This window comes from Falco biarmicus, chromosome 7 (genome assembly GCF_023638135.1).
Source record: "Falco biarmicus isolate bFalBia1 chromosome 7, bFalBia1.pri, whole genome shotgun sequence".
NCBI lineage: Eukaryota > Metazoa > Chordata > Aves > Falconiformes > Falconidae > Falco > Falco biarmicus.
In genome coordinates, this window is record NC_079294.1 from 58,235,177 (window position 1) to 58,255,546 (window position 20,370).

General features: G+C 38.6%; 1 protein-coding gene and 1 long non-coding RNA gene across 5 annotated transcripts in view; one reads left to right on the plus strand and one right to left on the minus strand.

Moving 5' to 3' along the window:
* SLC12A1 (solute carrier family 12 member 1) overlaps positions 1-20,370 on the plus strand; it is a 52,244-nt gene that overhangs the window by 15,707 nt on the left and 16,167 nt on the right. For all 3 annotated transcript variants that reach the window (XM_056347684.1, XM_056347682.1, XM_056347683.1), the window contains 13 exons: positions 521-660; positions 1,121-1,231; positions 2,159-2,270; positions 2,757-2,884; positions 5,793-5,877; positions 7,582-7,733; positions 9,345-9,452; positions 10,234-10,357; positions 11,286-11,387; positions 13,215-13,370; positions 15,002-15,101; positions 15,188-15,299; positions 19,202-19,342. In XM_056347684.1, the coding sequence (XP_056203659.1) occupies positions 521-660; positions 1,121-1,231; positions 2,159-2,270; positions 2,757-2,884; positions 5,793-5,877; positions 7,582-7,733; positions 9,345-9,452; positions 10,234-10,357; positions 11,286-11,387; positions 13,215-13,370; positions 15,002-15,101; positions 15,188-15,299; positions 19,202-19,342 (1,571 nt within the window). The remainder of the gene's footprint in view (positions 1-520; positions 661-1,120; positions 1,232-2,158; positions 2,271-2,756; positions 2,885-5,792; positions 5,878-7,581; positions 7,734-9,344; positions 9,453-10,233; positions 10,358-11,285; positions 11,388-13,214; positions 13,371-15,001; positions 15,102-15,187; positions 15,300-19,201; positions 19,343-20,370) is intronic.
* The window catches only part of LOC130153197 (uncharacterized), a 47,339-nt gene that overhangs the window by 5,913 nt on the left and 21,056 nt on the right, over positions 1-20,370 (minus strand). The window contains exons 3-5 of one of the 2 annotated variants that reach the window (XR_008823257.1): positions 18,586-18,758; positions 2,691-2,921; positions 1,112-1,237 (exon numbers count right to left, since the gene is read on the minus strand). This is a non-coding gene — a long non-coding RNA (uncharacterized LOC130153197). The remainder of the gene's footprint in view (positions 1-1,111; positions 1,238-2,690; positions 2,922-18,585; positions 18,759-20,370) is intronic. The other variant, XR_008823256.1, reaches the window with a different exon arrangement.

Genomic DNA, 20,370 nt, shown 5'->3' on the forward strand with positions numbered 1-20,370 from the left:
TTAAAATCTTAAACACTTCCTGACAATAAATATTAAGTGCCAGTGAGATAAGATGAAATAATTAACTGACAAAGTAATATGCCTTGTTTATGGTGATATGCAAAAGAGATTAAAGATTCACTGCATCATTATGCAGGAGCTTTTACAAGGTACCACAGAATATGATCTTTCATGCTAACATTGGGATAGATCCAAGTAAGTTAAAACCTGTCTGGAAGTGAGGTTCTGTCTGCTCTGTGTTACTATATTATGTATCATGAAAAATTATTTGAAGGTCCAGTTTTGCATGCTAATAAGCACTAACAAGATTTCTGCAATAAAAAGGCATACAGAGAAGTCTAAAGGCAGAACCAGTACAAAACACATTCCTTTTTTTTAATCAGTGTCCTCTATTAATACAGGTCAAATACTACATTTGTTAGGCTAAAGGCAGAGATTCCTGCACTATTATTCATGTGAGAAAAATAAGCAAAACCTGAGCATTTAGTTGTGCTGAAATAACAACCATTTCTGTCTGCAGGTGGAGCATACTACCTTATCTCAAGAAGTCTAGGCCCAGAGTTTGGTGGATCTATAGGACTTATCTTTGCTTTTGCAAACGCAGTGGCAGTTGCTATGTACGTAGTTGGATTTGCGGAAACAGTTGTAGAACTTCTTAAGGTAAAGGTAGATTTTTCATGTATATGATTAAATTGATTTGTTGGTTTTGTTTTGTGGGGCTTTTTGGTTGGTTGGTTGGTTTGGTTTGGGGTATTTTGGTTTTTTGTAATGTATTTGAGTGGTAATACTTTTTTAGCTGAGGCTTGAGGGACACCTTCAGCAGGGAATAAGCTGGTCTGTCTAAATGTGCCACAGAATGCTTCTCCATTATTTCTACCTTATGAATATATTTAATACATTTCTCAACAAGAATCGCAAAAGCAGAAAAGAAACAGACATCTAATTAGACAGCCAAATAACCTCAACTACAGAGAGCCAGCTGGAACATGACATACAAACACTTGGTCTCATAAATCTCTGAAACTTTGACAGCTCGCTGCTTTCTATTTCACCTTGTTACCAGATCCCACCAGTTGGGCAGAAAAAGACTGGTTCTAATAATATTTCTTACTGCTTTCAGGAGAGTGATACACTGATGGTAGATGAGTCCAACGACATCAGAATAATAGGTACCATAACTGTTGTATGTCTTCTCGGCATCTCTGTTGCTGGCATGGAATGGGAAGCAAAGGTAAACCTTTAAAAGAACATAAAAGCAAGCAGTATATTAGACTACTGTACAGCATTTGTGTCTAAGGAATGCTATACAACAGATGGAATTTTCAAAAGCACTCTGTTTCAGTTTATGCTTAATCTTTCTAAAAGCAATAGCAGTTTAATCATTACATTCAATGAAAGCACAATTACTCTGTGCTCTTCCTTGAACATACATTTAAAAGGGAAGGGGAAGTTTGTGTTCTGTAGACAGCTTGATTATATTGATTTTTATAATTCATGGCATCATTTGGAGCCTTGAGTAAGTGCCCCTTTTGCCCTTATTTTTGATGCAGCTTGACAGAATAAACAGTAGTAAAAAAAATATACGATTTTATCACTGTATTCTCTCAAGCTCTACTCAGCAGAAGAGCTCTATTTGCTCTCCATTCCTTAATCTCTAATGATTTCTGCTATTCCTTCACCTGTAAAAAAAAAGTTCAAAATAGAAATTCAAATGGAAATATTTTTAGAGGGCAGAATACCGCTATTGAAATCAGGTCCAGAATAGCACCCTTATTATTACATTCTGCTGTGATGGAGACTAGAACTACTTAGATGTTATAACCCTTAAAGTGACAACCCACTGCAACTAAATAAATTTTATAACAATATAAAAATGTCTTATACTTGATATTAATGCATTAGCTGTTTCATTTTGCCTTTTCTTTTAAATAAACTAACATAAAATTAAATTATAACTATATATTTCTTAACTCCCTTAGTAAAAACTATCTGCTGTTGTCATTAGCTGATTCAGCTATCTTGATCCCTGGTATTTTTAAAAACTATAGAAATTACTAATCTTTCACAGGGAACACATACAGATAACTTAGTATATAGCCATCTCCACAGTCAATGTAAATTGAAATCATCAGGAAAATATTTTTATTTCTATTAACAGGCTCAAGTTATTCTCCTATTTGTTCTCCTTATTGCCATTGCAAACTTCTTTATTGGGACAGTCATTCCTACCAACAACGAAAAGAAGGCAAGAGGCTTTTTTAATTACCAAGGCAAGTAACCTTGCTATCTATCACATAAAATAATAAGTTTGCATTCCATACTGAGTTAAGGATTCCACTCAAAAAGGTCACAAGATCAGGATCTTCTGCTTGACTTTAAGTAAGCTTCCAAAGTAAGGCAATTTTTTTGATTTTTAATTTTGAGCCTGTCTCTTTGCTGCTGAAGCTGACAGCACAGTTAGCTGCAGCTTGTGTCATTTATATATCAGCAGAGCACAGACAAAGTTCTACACAGTGCTAAGTGCAAGCGCTGTAGTGACACTCCTGTCACTTCGATATGGATCTGTATCTCTGAGATGCAGACAAGCACATCCTACTGGGGACCAAACTAAGGAAATCAAATTCACTTTGCTTATGATATGAGACAGATTCAAACCCAGTTGTCCAGACATGAAAGACTAGCTTATTCACCTTCTTCAGTAAGTAACTTTGAAATCAAATCCTGGTGGTATGTTTCATTTTCACCTATATTTGCAGCATCAATATTTGCAGAAAACTTTGGACCAGATTTCAGAAGCGGAGAAGGATTTTTCTCGGTGTTTGCCATTTTTTTCCCAGCTGCCACTGGCATTCTTGCAGGAGCCAATATCTCAGGAGATCTGAAAGTATGTATTTCACTAACTTCATAACACTAGCTGTAGCCTGAAAAAAGAACAAGAAAACAAATTATGAATCAACACTGTATTCAGTCCTAAATCATGTCTTATTTTGGGAAGCAAAAATCTCCCTTTTAAGTACTTGCTTTATTATTTAAAGACATCAGTTCACATTTTCTCTCATAATGCATTATGGCTATTTACAGAAATGACTGCATTTAGATTTGGCTTGCTGTATCATTTAAAAGCATGTTTCAATAAACTGTAATAATATATCACTAATGACTCATTAGCAGCATACAACATAGAGATTACACGTGTATCTCCTGGCACTCTTCTTTTGCAAAATCTAAAGCCCAAAACCCACACCTGTAAAGCTCATGTTAAGCTCATGTTTGCCTCCAAAGAATCGGTGGAGACTGGCTTTTTTTATTCAGGGTCATAGCAAGGGCAGAGCAAACAGAGCATTTAATGAAAGCAAGTATGTCCCAATCCCATGTCACTACTGCTGCTCAAAGGAAAAGCTGCAGGTTTGCAGCTGTGACAAAAGAAAGAAGTCTGAAGAGAAAGGGAAAGGAGGTCCAGCGGTGTCCAATTGTCTTGCTGTGGCCATTCTGTCAGGTTCCCACTCTCCTCTTGCAGTATAGCAGTTGTATGAGATGATATTTCCAATATCTAAACATACTGGTAAATTAGGGACAGGAATTTAGTTTCAACTTTGAGTGCCCTCTACTTTGTATCACTTTGCACAGTGTATTTTATGCAAAAAGTATTTAAAGCTAAATATGAAGCTGAAATAATTCAAAGCTCAGCAAAACATTTGGTAAAAAATCTCTAGTAAATGCAGAGCAATCAATACTTTGTAATATTACAGGAAATTCAGAAATGCATCAGGGGTATCCTTAATTCAAGTTGGCAAACCAATACTAAAAACCAACAAACAACCACCACCAAAGAAACCCTCAACATACAAAAAGACGTAGCTCACACCTTGGTAACCCCAGCATGTCAAATGAAATTCTTTGGCTTTACCATATAGACCCACCGTCTCGTATACCTTAAGGATTTAACCAAAGGTCTGTTATTTCTTTATTGGCACAGTAGTCACAAGTTCACCAGATCCTACTAACCCTGACAGCCAGTTCTGTTTCCCTTCCTCACACCGAGCTGCGTGCCTCATCTCCTCTGTTTTTAAAGGACTGCTTTTGAAGCCAAGCACAGAGGGAAATGTGTAGAAACTGAGACACTACTAGCATCTATGAGATTCCATTTTTAATTAAAAAACCCCAAATCATTGTACTTCTGTCCAGTGAGACTGAATCAGCCTCACACCCTCTCCATCCTTTTATCAAAAATAATTATTTTGCTATACACGGCGCTCTATGTACATGGCAAGCTGCCAAAGCAGCAGCACTTCTTTCATAAGCTGTTTGAAAGAGTCTGAGCAGAGCAGGGGAAGCAGTTCCCCTGTTGGCGCTCTGCAGTTGTTTCAGTCTGGCGGTAAGTGGATTTCTATAACCAAGTCCTCCAGGATGCAGATTCCCGACTGAGCATGTTTAGATGCATTAGACAGGTCTAATTAAATTAACTAGCCTCTCCAGAAATCCAAAAGGCAAGCTAAGAAGTATTCAAAAACTGTAAAACAGACCAATCAAACTTTCTTTAGAATTAGTCGCAAACACTATGTACAAAGTGGCCTAATCCAAAGCCAACCTACAGAAACAGCTGGTCTTCCTAGTGACTTCAGAGAATTTTGGAGCAGATCCTAAAATGCTAACAGCATATTAAATATATGTTCAATTATTGATAAAATTTAAAAGTTGTAAAGCTGTGAGAAGCTTTAACCCTAAGATTTAAGGTTACAGTGTTTAAGATTGCAGCATGAGACTCCACAAAAACAACCACCTAAGACACGCACACCAGAACTGTATAAATTACGGTTACCATGATCTGAGGGCAAAAGGTCTTATGCAGCTGAGGTGACTTTGCAATTATTTTTCAGCTCAGTAAGTCCCTACCTCATTTAAAAATTATATTAATTATTAACACAGTTAAGTCATTCATCCATGCTTCACACGACACTCCAAATTTGTATTTTGATTTTTTTCCCATGCAATGAGCATAGTTATAAAAGTACAAAAGTCTGGGTCTTAAACTGCATTCCATGCATCTTTGACTTAAAAAAACTCACTAAACCAATTTAAGAAGACAATTCATAAAAAGTGCTTCCTAGCATAAACAAACACATACTAAATTGTATGGTTGGCTACTATTAAAATCTCCTTTAAAATTACAATGTATAATGCAGATCTTTAGACTCTTACTTAGTTGCATGATCAAAGCCAATATTGTGAGCTGGACTGTAAGCATTATAACTCAGCCTTGTTAAATTATCTAAATTTAAAGTCAAAACAGTGAAAGGATGTGGCCTGTTGTCAAGACACAACTAACAATTACTAGTTGCTAATTACAAAAGTACTGTATTCTGTACAGGGTGACTATTTACTTATCCTACCAATTAACCAAAAATGGCCCCATCTTGTCATCCACAGGAGTCTGATGGTTAGTTCAGTAACCACTTACCTGTGGTATCATGAAACATTAAAATAAAGCCCACTGCAATGTAAAGAGAGCTTGAAGCTCCCAGAAACGCAAAGCTCAGGACTCTCCTGCTGCTATAAATGCCAACTCTGCCCCTGCAGTGTTCACTATGTCCAGGATAGGAGAACTACACCACCGGACCGCTTCACCAGCTACATGCTTGGACACAAACTGTTGGTGCAGGTCTAAATGATAAAAATCTACCCTCTAAAGATATCTTCATATCACGGTGTAGCAGGATTCCCTAGCATGCAAATGTAGTCAGACTGCAGCACACAAAGTCACAGTGTTTTTTGTGTTATTGCTTTGTTTTAAGGATCCACAAATTGCGATACCCAAAGGAACAATGCTGGCCATCGTGATTACAACAGTTGCTTACATTGGTGTGGCAATATGTGTCGGTAAGTACAGAACTTCTGCTTCACGTCTAATTTATTAAAATCTTAATTTATAAGATTTTAGAAGTTTGAAAACCTGATATGCAAATGAATGATTAACCTCAATGCTTTTTCATCCTGTGGATTTATTACATAAAGAGACAGTTGTTTTGATTTTACTATATCTAAAAACAGTGGGGGAAAAAGCGGCAATCAGCAGAAACAAAAGTCCCTGTTTGGCAGCTGGACTTTTGTATAACTTGTATGGTTACTTTCACATTTGATTCAGTGACAAAGACCACTAGCACGTATCCATGAGCACAATAAAGATTAAAGGAACCTCTGATCAGTCTTTTGTTCCTCATTCACATTGAAATGTCACATGGCTTCTGCTCGTTCTCAGTAGTGTTACTGAGCACTCATGAGCAACACAGTAACACACACATTTGGTATGTTATATGTCAAAGACAGAAATCAATTGCCTGTCTTAAAGAAGATACACTACATGACTAAGTGCTCTATAACATTGGAATGTGAGGTAACAAAACAGACACAAGAGTAAAAAGGAGACCTGCACTGAAGCCATGAATTGTGTTGGAGGAATAAGCAATTACATTCTCATTATAAGGGTACAATAAATCTCTGTTCAAGAAAAATATTTTTATTTTTCTGTTTTAAGAGTACTGTAAGAAAGAGTGTTGTAAATAACTCTCTTACTTGTGAGTAAATACCTCAATAGTGCATAAAACCCCTGCAGTATACTCCCTTCTACTGGGAGATGAATCTCAAGTCTTCTTGAGTTCTACGTTTCTTGCACTTTACACAAAAGGCTGAATACTCAGGTCAAGCTGCAGCTCAGGCTATTGCATTATTTGGATCTAAATTTCCCCTTCAATTAAAGTGTAAGTAATCATTCTTTACTTCCGTTATAAATCTGTGTTAATGCATCATTCTGTTCTCACAGGCAATAGCTGTATTTCAACTTCAGAACCGTCTGTTTTTCAGTGCAATACTTCCCCCCGGTTTGCTAAACAGATAATGGTTATTTGGGGACCCTCAAGAACATTGTTTTTGACATATTTGAAGATACTACATAAACTTATATTTTAGCCACTAAAGATGTTAAGATCAGCACTCTGAGTTAACTCCATATGTTTCTTCCCATTTCTGATGGGAAACAAAAAGACAGCATAAATATTAATAAAACCAAACAGAAAATTGGTAATTTCTCCTCTTTAAAGTTTTTTCTCACCATATTGGCATCCGTTGGGCTCTGTCAATTTGAACAGCTGAGGATCTGTGTCTCTAAAGAAACTGTGTGTCCTTTTTAAATACACAAAGTATGCTTAGACCTAAGACCCTCACTGACCAGTTTTCTTTGAATACTGGCATTTATAAAAGTAGTCACAGGCAGACAATATACTTCTGAGTTAGTTAATCTATTTTTAATCTCTGTCTGGTTCTGTACTCTTAGAAATATGCTAGTCCTCATTAGTCAACTGGCTGATTATTTTAAAAGTAACAGAAGTCAACAGTTGCTTACAGACAACACGAGAAACAAAGCCACACTAGAGGGAAGTAATCTGCCCAACATGAAATGCTACTCTTTGGGATGAGACTAAGGCAGCACTTGTACAAAGTGTGTGCAGACTAAGAGACAAAGCTTGGCAAAAACATTCTTCCAATGTCACAAGGAAGGAAAATAACAATATATCATTGTTTCCACAGCCTCCTGTGTTGTACGAGATGCTACTGGGAACGTCAATAATACAGTTGTACCTGGAATGAGCTGCAATGGATCATCTGCCTGCAGCCTAGGCTATGATTTTTCCAGATGTGCAAGTCAGCCATGTGATTATGGGCTGATGAATAATTTTCAGGTTTTAATGAGATTATATATATAATCATAGGCAATACACGAATTCATGAGTACAAACTTGCAAACCCATTATTTGCTGACAACTAACTGCAACAGGACATCCACTTTTATCCAAAAAAGTAAAAGCTATAGGAAAACCAAAAGGAAAGTCCCCTGCACTCCACATAACCTTCATACTGCCCATTCACTAGCCCTCCCAGCACTCTGGTAAGGTTTTACCTCCTTCTTTCAACAAGTATCATGCAGCAATATGCAGTAACATCTTCAAATTCAAAATCTAGACTTAACGGAGACCTCAGGAACTCCTTTAGATGAGCAGCTCCTCTCACTGCTCTTTACACATGGGTGTGATTTTACCTCAGGGGTGCTGTGGTCACTGGTAAAGGTTTGTGCCAAAGTACGAAAAGCAAGGGTTCTGACTTCTTAAAAAGGTGAGTGAAAAATCAAGTGAGAAGTAATGGGATCTTTCTCCTAGGCCAGAGAGAGACTGACTGCCATTTTTATTCTTCAAAATAAAGCTTAGACAAAGCATCAAAGTAAAGCAGTTCTGCAGTTTGACAACCACAGCTCCCAGATGTCTGTTCAGCCCCTGTGCTTCATGGCCCACTAGAGGAGCTCACCACCCACCTGCACTTGCTTTTCAACGAGTCATTTGTAGCTTTTAAAGTCACTTGCTTTTTTTCCCAGCTGGCTCTACTAAATGACAGGGCTAGGTATCCACCTTGAAAGGGACACACTGGCCCTGTCACAGACTACTTTTCCTTCATTTCTTGATCATTTACCATCCTCACTCCCACCTCAGTTCAGCTGCCCAGACCCAGGACAACCCTTTAAATCAGTGACCTCTGTACAGCCACAGATTTTCACTTCTTGCATTTATCTTTGCCAGACTGAAGTCACAAAAAAAAAAATAATGTCTTCATCTGACAGATCTCCAAGATTAACTGGTTTCTTTTCTGGAGTACTTCCCACACACCAAAAAGCATCTGGCAATCACATCTGTCCACTTTATCTTTCATCTTCCTTGTCTGGTGCTTCTCAATAACGCTTTTGCTTCAGCGGTCACAGAGGCCAGTGCAGCCCCTCTGGGAGGGTGGAGGGAGGCCTGACAGTGACCATCGTTACTGTTTGCAGCACTGCTTTTACGCTGCTGCAATCAGGCATTTTCTCTCTTTTTTAGCCATATTAAATAATCAAGAAAAAAACCAAACCAACCCAAACCAAAGAAAGTGCCTCCAACCACATTTCGTTGCTGTTTCTTCCTGCCATTTCCACTTTCCCTTCTTGCTCCAAGATGACTATCTACCCATCAAGCAGAGGCTGTTACTGATATCAACCAGTTAGTAAAGGAGGTGAGAAAATCTCATGGAGTACTCACCTGCCTCTGCAGACAGCTGCATACTTGTATAAAAACTTGGCTATGCCTCTGTTGCTTTTCACTACAATGGGAATAATCGTATTTCCCTACTTCACAGCTGACTTGTACTATATTGAATTTAGAACTGTGAAAAGCAGAGACATGTAGAAACACAGTACTTAAATGGGTCCGTGATCAAAGAGTGCATCCAACTGCAAGCCTGGCTATTCTTTTTTCCTTCTCTTTTTCCTAAAGGTGATGAGCATGGTGTCTGGCTTTGGTCCTCTCATCACAGCTGGCATCTTTTCTGCTACTTTGTCATCAGCTCTAGCATCTCTTGTCAGCGCACCCAAAGTTTTCCAGGTAAAATTAAACTACCAGTTTCCTTATACTCTGTTTTACTCCATAGACGTAAAATTTAGTTGAACTCTAATGTACCAAACATGGTATATATTATAAACAACACTGACACATGTGGGAGGAAGAGGCAGGGAAAACAGTATGTAGAATGTTTTTCAACAGAAATAGGCAGGTAAGCACCCTTACGCAAGGCTGATAGTGTTCCTTCGGTCAGAGCTCAGCTTTGCTGCAGAAGCAGGGGATACATGCGTGCTTGTAATAGGTAGACTACTTTCAGGACCGCTTCTATCTTACAGAAAGCCACCCTGGAAGCACAGGAGCACCAGGAATATGCAGGAGCCCTCAGGACTTTAAGACTGAGGTGCTGGCAGGTGTGCTCAAACCAGCTGGCTGCCTAGAAGCTGTCTTGGCAGCAGCCATGTGGAGGGAACAGGAATAGAGGGCACGGGACAGAAAGAGAACCTGTACTACTTACACCAAGCCACTGATGTGTGCTTCAGTCCCCTCCAATTTAGACTCTATTTAGCTATTCAGTTCATCTTTTTTTAAAGCACTGAATAAGTACTAAATGCCTGTGATTCTGTTTCCCCCCTGTATAATAATATAGTAGGATATTGCCTTATCACTTTACTTGAACGTTTACGTGTCATAGCAGTAGATGTACTTGAATTACTAAGATAGATTTAATTTTTGTTTAGCAAAAGCCTAGCAAGCTGTCACTCACACTGAGCTTCTGATGCAAGAAAGCACTGCTTAACAGAATTAATTCTGATTTGTTTACCAGGCTCTTTGCAAGGACAATGTCTACAAAGGGCTCGAATTCTTTGCCAAAGGATATGGAAAAAACAACGAGCCCATCAGGGGCTATGTTCTCACTTTCGTGATTGCTATGGCATTCATTTTGATTGGTTTGTATATCATTATACAACTGCTATAATCTCATGATCTGGAATTATATAAACTGATATTTTAATTCAATGATTAGCTATGGTTAGAAAAATTTCCAGTTAGGTAAGCTCTGACATTAGCCCAAGCACACTCAAAGCCCTGGTAGCAACTCCATCATTCTTAAAGGCGGCAAAAAGAAACCAACAGGGACTCTCATAACATCTCAACGCCACCACAGCCTAATTTTCAGAGGTGCGGAGTAGGTGCAATTCCTGTTCATTCCACTGGAAGAGGGCAGGGCTTAGAACTATATCAAAGTCACAAACTTTGAAAGTGGTTTTGCAGTTTATACTGCACACAGCTCGGAGATAATTCTGATATAATTTGGAAGCCTACTCTGCCAAGCCTTCTGCAGTCAGCTCCAAAGCAAATCACAGTTTGCCAGCTTTGGTAGTAGAAAATCCCAGCTACCACATTTAGGGGTGCAGAGATTTTTAAATTAGTTCTTCCAAGATTTGAAATTCCAACTTTGCGATACTAAGCAAATGTGAAGTTCCGTAGATAGAATTGAGATTGCCATTTAAAAAGCAAAACAAGAAGTTTTAACTATGACTCTCTTGTGAAACGCATCTGTCCTCTCAATTATGTATTTAAAATTCTGAAATTTACACCAGCTCTACATCATTAAGAGTCAGTCTGTAGCATCAGAGTATCAAGTATAACCTTGCATAGCATATAATGTTACTAAAATCAGCATCAGCAGACACTACTTAATAGGAATGAAGGTATATCAAGGTGGCCTTAAATTGGTACCACAGGAAAATACCCGAGCTTTGCCTGGATGACAGATTCAGACCATGTCCAGATTTAATTCATGATCAGGACAAAGCTATCCAACAATCTAAGAAGCTGGTGCCTATGTCTGACGTGTGTGCATGTGTCTTGCAGCTGAACTGAATACCATCGCTCCCATCATCTCCAACTTCTTCCTGGCTTCATATGCTTTAATTAATTTCTCCTGCTTTCACGCCTCATATGCAAAATCTCCAGGTAAGTCTGCATTCACTAGTGATTTAAATGGGTGCTTCCATAGTCTGATCTCTGCAAGTTTTTGACTGTATGTCAGAGAAAACTGCGGTACCTATACACCAAGCTATGTGACCTGAGGTTTTACCGCTTTCATTGACTATGATCGCATTTTATTTATCTCCAAAAGAAAAAAATAGCGGCTCTAGTCCTTACATTCCCTACAGTTGTACACAATGAAAATTACTTTGGAGGATCCCACTGAAGCAGGAAAGCTTCTCAAGGTGTTTTTTACCCCTCACTATCACACAACATGGACGGATAAAACCCTACCCCAACTCTAGTCACACAAACTAAGCAAGGTATACTGGGGAGCCATTGTGCCCTTCTCCAAGTCTACAGCAAAATTTACAGGAAAGTTCATAAGCACAGTAATTACACTAGAAGCAAGGCTGCCTGGGAGGGAACACGTAGAACAAGAGCAGGTCCACCAGGCAACATCAGCACAGCTCTGCAGTGGCTAGTAGCAGAATTGTAAAGGGAAGTGCAATGAGGTCCTGCTCAGGGGTAACTTGAGAGTCCCTCAGCAAAGGGACATACTGGCTTTCAGGCTTGTGCATTGCCACAGCAAAATAATTCTCATTATCTTCATGAATGAAGGGGGGACACCTTAAGGACTAAAGTCAATCAGCTGAGCAACACTGGTTTTGGCACACAGGAAAGACAATTTCCTCTGCTGTGAATCAATTATTCAATTCAAGGAGCGAGGAATACATTTTTGATTTCCCGTGTGAAGAAACTGCAGTAGTGACATAAATGCCTACATCAACTTCCTTCCTATAGATCTGCATGGTGCCATTTGTTCAGAGGGCAGAAAAGATGAGCACTTCTGCTAATTATCTGCACAGATGAACAAATGCAGATCTGCCTGCTCTACACAGCCTTAGAGTTGAGTAAAAATTACCTCTATAGACTTCACGTGTGTGCATCTGACTCTTACCCTGCCACTACTTAACATTTCAGACAAAACTGCAGCCATTTTTCTTTTCTCATTTCCTCCAGTTAATTTCTGCCAATTCACAGTGATAGATTATAATTGCAAGGCTGCAGGACCGCACATTTTTTCACAGCAATATCTTCCCATTCCCTCATTAGAAAGATGATCCAAGATAGGGTTGCTTAGCCTCTTCTCATATCCTCCGTGTTTTTTCCCCTCTCCAAAGAATCTGCTCTGTAGAACACCTGGCAGGGACCTGCAAACCATGGAGGCTCACTGCTTGCCTCATCATTTTAATTGCTAGCAGGGGATGGATTCAGTACTGCAGCTGAAGAGCAGCAGGAATAATATCTTTTTAAAGTCAATTGCAAAAGATCTTATTGTTCTGCAGTGAGGTCAGGCAATTTTCAAATTTAAGACAGGTGCACTTACAGTATTGGGATAAACTCTCAGCAAATGCTTAGTGCCCATTAATAAGTTCTACATATATGCATCAAAAGGACACAGTAGCCAACCACCTGGAGTTACAGGAAAATCTGTTTTCAGTTCTGAACCAATGAACTTTAGTTTGGCAAAAATATAAACAGAATGGCTACTCAAAGCCAGGCTGGACAAAGCAGTAGGAAAGGGTTTGTAGTAGAAGTCTTGTAGATCCAGTACTCTATATGTATGGAAATCTGCATCAGCCAGCACCTGAAAGTACCTGTGGATACTCGTGATGCCTGAGAATTTGCACATATCACTCCCACCCCTTCTGACAGAGCCTGAAACAAATTGCATGTGTGTTTGTATGTGCAAAATCAGTAGATCACCATATTTTATACTCTTACAATTTCTCAATTCTCTTTAAACAGGTTGGAGACCTGCATTCAGGTATTATAACATGTGGGTGTCACTTTTTGGAGCCCTGTTGTGCTGTGGTGTCATGTTTGTCATCAACTGGTGGGCAGCTCTCATCACTTATGCCATTGAGCTCTTTCTATATATTTATGTAACTTATAAGAAACCAGGTAAGACCACAAAACACTATTATTTTGTGTATATGTTATGCAGCCAGACTGGATTTCACAGGAACGAATTCTGCTTACAGAATTAGACATTACTTTTTTTCCAATACCTTTCTTCAGAGGGAAGTCTGGAGCATCCCATTAAATACCACTTTGTATAATATAAATTAAGATGATAGTCTGGTGAATTTTTGGCCTATTTAACAAGCACTTCAAGTCTGGTTCAGGGCTTTGCATAAACATTCTAGCACATCAGTTTATTCCCACCATGTCTTTACTACTTTTGGGCTTTTACTTGAGTATCACTCATTATTTTTTTTCTATCCACACACAAAACCTTACCTTTGCTTGCTCTTAGCTGGCTCGTCTGGGCTCCTCACTCAAAATGTAAACCTGCTGCCCATTATACAACAAAAACACAAGTGGAATTACTCATGAACTGATCATCCTCCAGCACCTCCCTACAATTCTGCAGTAAATCAAGAAAGACGAGCACACTTCACTGCTAGAAAAAAACCCTACTTAGTAGCTCAGCAAATCACAGCAGCTCTCCTCAGAAATCTGTGCACTAATACAATACAGCACTAGTACCAGAGTAGACAGTTTGGTTATTCGTAGGCAGGACAAAACTAACCCAGGTCCAGATTTCAGTGCTAACTATCTGAAGTAGAAAAACAAACAAACAAACAAACGAGGCAAGTTTCCCAGCAGAAGATGTGCGTTCATTGCAGCTAGCTTGGGATAGCAACACCCAATCTGAACCCGTGTTATTCTTTCCTGTGTATATTGCTGCACTGTTTTCCATCCTCTATCTGTGTTCTCATACGCACCAGGACAGTCTGCAGTTCTCTTCCTGTAAACAGCAGCTGTAGAACACACCTGTCACAAGGCAGTTGTCGAAAGCATTTGAGAACTGCTACCCTTCCCTAGTACATTGCCAGTGTCCTTGCTGCAAAGTAGCAGCTTAAAGCTTGGTTAAATTCACTGAAGACACTGTACAAAAGCTATCATCTTCTGCTCTCAGAGAGTGACTTTTGTTCAGCACTTATTTATCAGCAACTGAACGGTTCATAACAGACGACTTCTACACAAAACTCCACTTAGTTGCATCAAACGTTAGCTTTGTATCTTGGCATAACAGGACTTGATCTGTATTCATGTAGATATCAAAGTCTGGAAAGCTGTTTCTTATCTGTATTATCCACCCAAACAGCTGCACAGTAACAAAAGATGTATATGCCAAGACTGGGGTTTGAGAACAATCTTGGACCTATATAGTAGAACAGAGCTAATTGGAGCTAACAGTGTTCTTTCCTAATGGTTTAATTTGAACTTCCTGAAATTCCATAGCAAATACATTACTTAGGCTTGTCCGTTTTATACATGGGAGAAGGATACAAAGTTAATGGAACAGAGAAGAAAACAGTTTTTAAGCAGAGGAAGAATTTGTTTTTGCATGACATAAGCAAAACCTACTCTATTACGAAGCACAAACAATGACAGCTCTGGATCTATGAAGCATGAGAGAACATACCCTGTCTTGGCTCATAGATGACATGATTGCTGACCTTTGCAATAGAATATAGGGAAACGCCCATGGTTTAATATGCATTATTTGTTTTTATTATATGCAGAAGTAAACTGGGGCTCTTCTACACAGGCTCTTTACTATATTAATGCCTTAGACAGTGCTCTGGCATTAACTACCGTGGAAGACCATGTGAAAAACTTCAGGTAAGATTTCCAGTGTATGGTAGAATGGCTTATTCTGAATAATTACATCACCCAATTCAATACAACCTCTTTTTTCCTCCTAACAGACCCCAGTGCATAGCATTAACTGGAGCTCCTATGATCAGGCCTGCTCTGCTGGACATCACACATACTTTCACAAAGAACAACGGGCTATGCATCTGTTGTGAAGTGTACACGGTAAGGTCAACTCATATAAATCCAAAAATTCAGCACCAGTGTGTGCTGCAGATCTTCATTACACATTCCACTCTCACTTGGCACACAATGGTCCCATTGGGGCTGATGGGCGGCTGTGCAGACCATGAAAGAGATTTGCACTGAGAATGAATTTTGTCCTAAGTCTTAACAAGAAAGCTATCAGCTGATATAGAGCCTGCGAGTAAACGCCTCACTGAGATGCATTTCAGAGTTCATAGTAGACAGACCAAAAAGTGGTTTGAAAAAAAAAAATTATATTTGTTTAAATGGACGCAACAAGGCTTAAACAAACAAAAACACCCAAACCCCTGAAGTTGAAGGATTATAGTGCAAAAGTCAAATTATCCAGGCTCTATATTCAGCTTTGTCACCGATTTGCAGTGTTTGGGTTTGGCAAGTAATTCAGCTCTCTTTGCAGTGGTTTCTCTAAAACGGTAACAATGCTGATTTTGAGGATAAAAATGCTCTTCTGAGATCTAAAGAGAGGAGAAAAGTATATTTCCAATTATATTTTCCACAGGAAAGTCTGTTTCTTAAATGATGAAAATCTAGTCTCTCATTAGGACAGAAAAAAAATAGATGTGTTTATAGTGTAAAGGAGAAAATGTACTTTAAATATTACAACAACCTTTTTTTTTTTTTTTTCCTCTCAAAATTAAAACCGAACAGCTCATGACACCAAATGGGGCTGCAAAATCTAATAGAGTCAGTCCAGGCAAGATAATATATCCATCTACAGGAGCGCAGAAATAATTCATTTGACGCTGCCACATTGCAGAAAGGTAGTACAGAAGATCTGCATGTGAGTTTTCCCAAATCAAATTTATCTATAAAGAGGGAATGGCCCTAATTCTTCTCTACTGTAATTATTGTTAGCTTTCCCAATGCGTTCAGTATGGAATCAATCCCAACAAGATTCTGAGACTATGCAGCTTCCTAAAGTTGAGTTTCAGCAAGTTTTCTGAATTCCTAGGCATGTTTCTCTAATATTAGTACTTTCTATGGAGAACTGAGATTTCATTCCTGTCTATACAAAAAACTAAATCTATTTTGCTAGTGTATTTTCATTGTTTTTCAAAATTATTTCTTCAGCAACTTAAGCTAAATTGAATTTGGTTGGTAGTAAGTGTGACACAATGAACATTTGTGATCTGCAAAATTGTGGTAAAAAGTGGATGATAAAATTCCTAGGGACCATATCTAAGAGCAGCCTACAATATGTACCATAACCAATACAGCAAGACTATTTAGCCATAAATGTAACACCCAGCATCTTTTGCCTCAAAAGCTGACATACTGTTAGCTACGCATAAAGTTTTGAGACACCATGCCAGACAGAACATTTTCCATTACTTTTTCCCAAAGGGCAGCAAGAAACTTTCCAGGAACAAGGTGATAGATAGTTCAGAAATAGGTAAAATAAATATGCCAACTGAACGTAAAGATGATTTAAATGTTAGTCTCTGACTTTGTGGCTGCATGTAGTTTGAACAGTCTAAGTTTTGAGTAAAAAGGACTACTCTGGTTTTACTCCCTGCCTTCACCTAAAATATTTTTGCAAGGTTAGTCTTCAACCTGCAAATTCACTGGACTCCTTGTACAATTGCACAAACATCAACACTGATACAAAGGAGGAGTGGGGAAGGACAGAGATAGGCTATCATCTGATAGAAGGGTGGGACTGTCCCCTCGGCCGGCAGAAACAGATTGTGCAAGTCAGTACTCTCAGGTACTCAGAGAGACTGGGAAGAAGGGCAGGACTTTTATTTTCTCTGCTCCTTACCCACAAGGGACCTTGAACCTTATTGTTAAATTTATTATTCCCAGCTCTTCACACTACTCTTGCAACAGCCAGGATCAAACTCTTCTGAAGTTATACTCGTTAAATCCAAACAAACTCCGGTAAATTTACTATCACCCAAGAATGTAGCATGATCTCATTCATTAAAGGAAGATAACATGGACTCTCCCGTCCTTCCCTTTGTACTTCCCAAACAGTCATAAGGGGTTCAGAAACATATATGAGCGACAACAACTGAGTGAGCATCAACCCAGCCTGCTTTTGACCAGGTCAAAAACTCACTTATGTGTGTGTGTCTCTGTGTGTGTGTGTATATATATCTCTAAATACTAATGAAAAAGGCACAGATAAAACCATAACATGAAATCTGCCAGGTCATTTCACAGCTTCTTTCCGAATGCTGTTTCCTGTATCTTAGATGGAACTAGCCAGAAAGTTTATTTTGAAGGCTTTGCCCTTTTTCTAGCAGCCAATGCCAATTCACTGAAAGTAAATGTACTGCAGTTATTTTGACAACTGTATAAAGCTATAGTACATCTCATTTTCTTCCAGGAAGGCAAAGAAAGTGTTGGTAAGGCTGAAAAGTTTTGAAAGGAAGACATTTTGTCTTTACATTCAAAAATAACTTTTCAGAAATTTATTTTGAATTAAGTGATCCTTTCTATACATTCGACTTTGGAGAGAATTTCTTTCAGTTTGGGTTTTACACTGTTCTGGAAGGGGAAATAAATTCCGAGCTTACAGTATTTGCTATGGAGAAAAAAATCTAAATCTCCCTCAACTCTCTCTTAACCAGTTTACCATCTTAGCAGAAAAAGCTACAATATACTAACTTACTTTAAATGAAAAAGATTTAAATAGGAATTCTGAAATAGAAATCTCCTGAGTATGAGTTTACAAAGCCTTCCTAGCTTTATATTATAGGATACTTCTACTGATTTTTCTAGTTATCTGTTCTGTTGGAACCAAATTGCAATTTGTCAGCATCCTCAAAAACATTAGAAATTTTTAAAGCACAAAGGAATAACTTCTGCACAAAATGAAGCTCGGCACCAAACAAGTTCAAATCTTCTGTTTATAACAAACCAAACTGGTACCACTTCCCAATTTTCCCAAAGAAATACTGGATTCCAAGTGCTTCCAAGCCAGCTCTGTCCTCCTGGCATGCGCAATTACTACTTCTGTCTCTGATGCTGGACATGCTCCCACAGTTTACAATTCTGCTATTTTATTCTGCCTTGGAAATCAAACACTACCTGTCCAGCCCAATAACAGTAAAACCAGTATTTGAGACTTTTTAGTATCCCTCTCAGAGTTTCATCTTCACCGCAGAAGATCTGGACTATTGATTCAGCTTCCTAAAAACAACACAAAAGGCAATAAACAAAGCCAAGCAAACCTTAAACTTAAGAGCACAGATTTTTAAAATCAACTAAGTTCCAGATACCTGTTTTCCAAACTTACCTCAATCTTTCTAAAGGCCATGCTCGCAGACTTGATGCCTTCCCTTGGCCTAATCTTTTGGAAACCCTTTGCCAGCCCATCTTCTACTGTCAAGTCAGTGTATCGCGTCTTGTGACTTGGTTACACACATGGATTTTTGTCTCATTGAATTATTAGATGACCACTGAAAGAACCTGGTGACAAAGGCATTTGCATCTTTAATTGCACGGCAACAACCCTTTTCTCTTACTATTAGTAGATAGCAGCTTAACCACGTATATTTAGATCTGCTGAGACTTGTTTACGTAGTCAAGTCAGTGAGGGACTTGATTCACTCTGAGATGCTTCATCATACCTCAGATGTTTTTCTAAGATGTTACAATCCATAGTAGTTCTTCTTTCTGTCAGAATCACTATATTTAAGTAGCATTAACAGCCCCAGCCCTCTCGAACAGAATGCGAATTATGTTAGCAGCGCAGTTCTTTTCAAAGGCCTGAATCTCTGTGGACCCTTTTTGGAAACATATTTTTCTGACTCTCTCCATTTGCTCCCACAGCAGACTAGGTAACTCCCTCAAAATCACTCTGTGATGTATAATACAAAGCCTTTTAAACAATATTTTCTTGTATCATGCAGGGACCACGCAAGCTGTGTGTTAAGGAGATGAACAGTGGCATGGCAAAAAAGCAGGCCTGGCTCACAAAGAACAAAAGAAAAGCCTTTTATGCAGCAGTGGCAGCTGACAGCTTCAGAGATGGAGTCAAAAGTCTACTTCAAGTAAGCTTTTTGTTTACAGAACACAGAAGTGTTACATCAAAGCATCCCTTTATGTAAAGCATTACTGTTTACTTGTTAAGAAGTCATGTATATATGGATAATGTTATAAACGGAAAGGGCACTGTGGGGGTACATGTATAATACATTACAGGTTATTTCATAAAAAGATCTAGTTCTGAGGTATGGACTTACAAGACAAGGCAGACTGATTCTTTCCTAAATGAACAAGATGCTATTATGAGAGAGAGGGAGGGAGGGAGGGAGGGAGGGAGGCGTCTACAGGGCAACATGTGAATGTCTATGCAGCCAACACTAGATACGCTTCAAATCAATTCTATTGTTTGGTGTTACACAGCACATTAAATATCTGAGAATATTTTAGCATTAATTGAAAACTGGAAAGTGTAATATATATTTTCTGCAAACAGAGAGAACCCCATCTAAATAAAAGAGAGTCTGCAATGTTTTTCTATTACTCTAAGAATATAGCAGATCATTTCCAACAGTCCATTTAAAATGGCCTTAATGAAGGCACCGAGGCACTGTTTTCATATTTGCCATCTCCCTCTCACATATAGGAATATTTAAACATACAGATACCGAGACAAAATGTAGAGAAAATTCCCATCCTTTGCACAAAATGTACTGCTGAAAAGACATCACTGCAAACTGATTAAAATACTCTAAGTAAGATTAAAATACTCTAAATAACAGTCACCCACTGGTAGCCTACCAGGGTTCTCTGTACACTTGCTGAATGGACAGTACAATTAAGCAAGATTAAATATGTACTAATAAAGACCCTTTTGTGCTATCAAAGCCTTACAAGGACACTTCATCTTGGGTTTATACGTTTTCTCAGTAGAAGATTCTTCTGCTGTTTTTGAGAAGTATTAGAGTCCGATGTTCTCTTCCTTTCCATTACTACTTAAACACTACTGCCAAAGTCAGCTACTGGACCACAAATAATTCCCTTCCAGAAAACTGAAGGACAACCACATCATCATTACTGTAACCTAAGGACATCT